The following is a 1911-nucleotide window of genomic DNA, read 5'->3' on the forward strand; positions in this document are numbered from 1 at the left end:
GCTAAGTTTTATTGTCTACAAGTCAAGAGAGAAAATACAGAATGACCACACTAACAGAAAATGTTTCCCATGTCCCATACACCAAGAAGAGAATGAATATATAAGATCTTCATGCCTTGTGCAATGGGTGACATATCCAAGTGCATTGCAGATCTTTGATAATTAAAAGACAGGGTGAAAGAAGGAAGATGACAGCTTAATTTTGGAAACTAGAAGAGAATCGCTAGGCATGTACTCCGTCGTCGTGTGAAACAGAAGGAAGGTCAGGTCTCCATCCCCTCGTGCCTGTTCTTCTTGCACACCAGAGATGGCTGTGGGCAGAGCTGTTTCTCCTATGCAGGGCAGGTTCAGTAGCACTTCTTGACGGTGGTGCAGCACTGCTTGACGGGCACGCAGCACTTCCTCAGCGGGGAGCAGTACTGCACGGGGCTGCAGCACACCACAACGGGCTTCTTCTTCACCACGTAGGAGCAGCAGGACAGGCGGCCGGAGCAGCAGCAGGGGCGGCAGCAGGTCTGCAGGCACTGCTGGCTACAGCAGCTGTAGCAGGGCTTCTGGCACGGATCACAGCAAACGGACTGCTGGCATGGGTCACAGCAGACAGTCTTCTGGCACGGGTCACAGCAGACAGTCTTCTGGCACGGGTCACAGCAAGTCTGGCACGGGTCACAGCATGGCTTCTGGCACGGGTCACAGCAAGTCTGGCACGGGTCACAGCAAGGCTTCTGGCACGGGTCACAGCAAGTCTGGCACGGGTCACAGCAGACAGTCTTCTGGCACGGGTCACAGCAAGTCTGGCATGGGTCACAGCATGGCTTCTGGCATGGGTCACAGCAAGTCTGGCACGGGTCACAGCAGACAGTCTTCTGGCACGGGTCACAGCAAGTCTGGCACGGGTCACTGCATGGCTTCTGGCACGGGTCACTGCAAGTCTGGCATGGGTCACAGCATGGCTTCTGGCATGGGTCACAGCAAGTCTGGCATGGGTCACAGCATGGCTTCTGGCACGGATCACAGCAGACAGTCTTCTGGCATGGATCACAGCAAGTCTGGCACGGGTCACAGCATGGCTTCTGGCATGGATCACAGCAAGTCTGGCACGGGTCACAGCATGGCTTCTGGCATGGATCACAGCAAGTCTGGCACGGGTCACAGCATCGCTTTTGGCATGGGTCACAGCAAGTCTGGCACGGGTCACAGCAAGGCTTCTGGCATGGGTCACAGCAGGTCTGGCATGGGTCACAGCATGGCTTCTGGCACGGGTCACAGCAAGTCTGGCATGGGTCACAGTAAGGCTTCTGGCATGGGTCGCAGCAAGTCTGGCACGGGTCACAGCAAGGCTTCTGACACGGGTCACAGCAGACAGTCTTCTCACAGCAGACAGTTTTCTGGCACGGATCACAGCAGACTGTCTTCTGGCATGGATCACAGCAGACTGTCTTCTGGCACGGATCACAGCAGACTGTCTTCTGGCAGGGGCTGCAGCACACTGTCTTGCTCTTCACAACAGAGCAGGATCCACTGGAGCAGCACACGCTGTGGCACATGGTGTTTGTTGGTAGTGTAGTCCAAGCTGGAAGGAGCGAGGATCTGAAACACAATGCACATTAAGATACAATCCATCTTTTCAAATTCAGAGATGTGTTTTATTTTGGCATGCTGATGCTGCTGTCTAGCCCCACGGATGACAGCCACATCACACATCGCTTCCTATTTATTTGTATTGAGCTGCACAAAACTGAGACTTACACTGAGCCACCTGGCACTACCCCACTGATATTTCTGCATCTTTTGAGCTATCCTGGGAGCTACCTTCCCTATACTGACTGATGAACATCACTTGCAGAATTCCCATCCCGAAAAAGCTTCTTTTCCACTCCCAAGGCCTCAGCTCTGCACACCAACAGTCTT

The 1911-nt window shown here is 53.8% G+C and overlaps 1 protein-coding gene across 1 annotated transcript; it reads right to left on the reverse strand.

The window, feature by feature from the left end:
• LOC116239586 (uncharacterized) lies at positions 1-1587 on the reverse strand. Its single transcript, XM_090127101.1, has one exon. The coding sequence runs from the start codon at positions 1545-1547 to the stop codon at positions 348-350; it is 1200 nt and encodes a 399-aa protein (XP_089983227.1). The 5' UTR covers positions 1548-1587; the 3' UTR covers positions 1-347.
• Positions 1588-1911: the final 324 nt, after the last annotated feature.

The sequence above is a fragment of the Phasianus colchicus genome, chromosome 30 (assembly GCF_987193195.1).
Source record: "Phasianus colchicus chromosome 30, bPhaCol1.hap1.1, whole genome shotgun sequence".
NCBI lineage: Eukaryota > Metazoa > Chordata > Aves > Galliformes > Phasianidae > Phasianus > Phasianus colchicus.

What these genes read in the sequence shown, in the direction of transcription:
- LOC116239586 (XM_090127101.1), bottom strand. Translation starts at nt 1,547, where the DNA reads ATGTGCCACAGCGTGTGCTGCTCCAGTGGATCCTGCTCTGTTGTGAAG.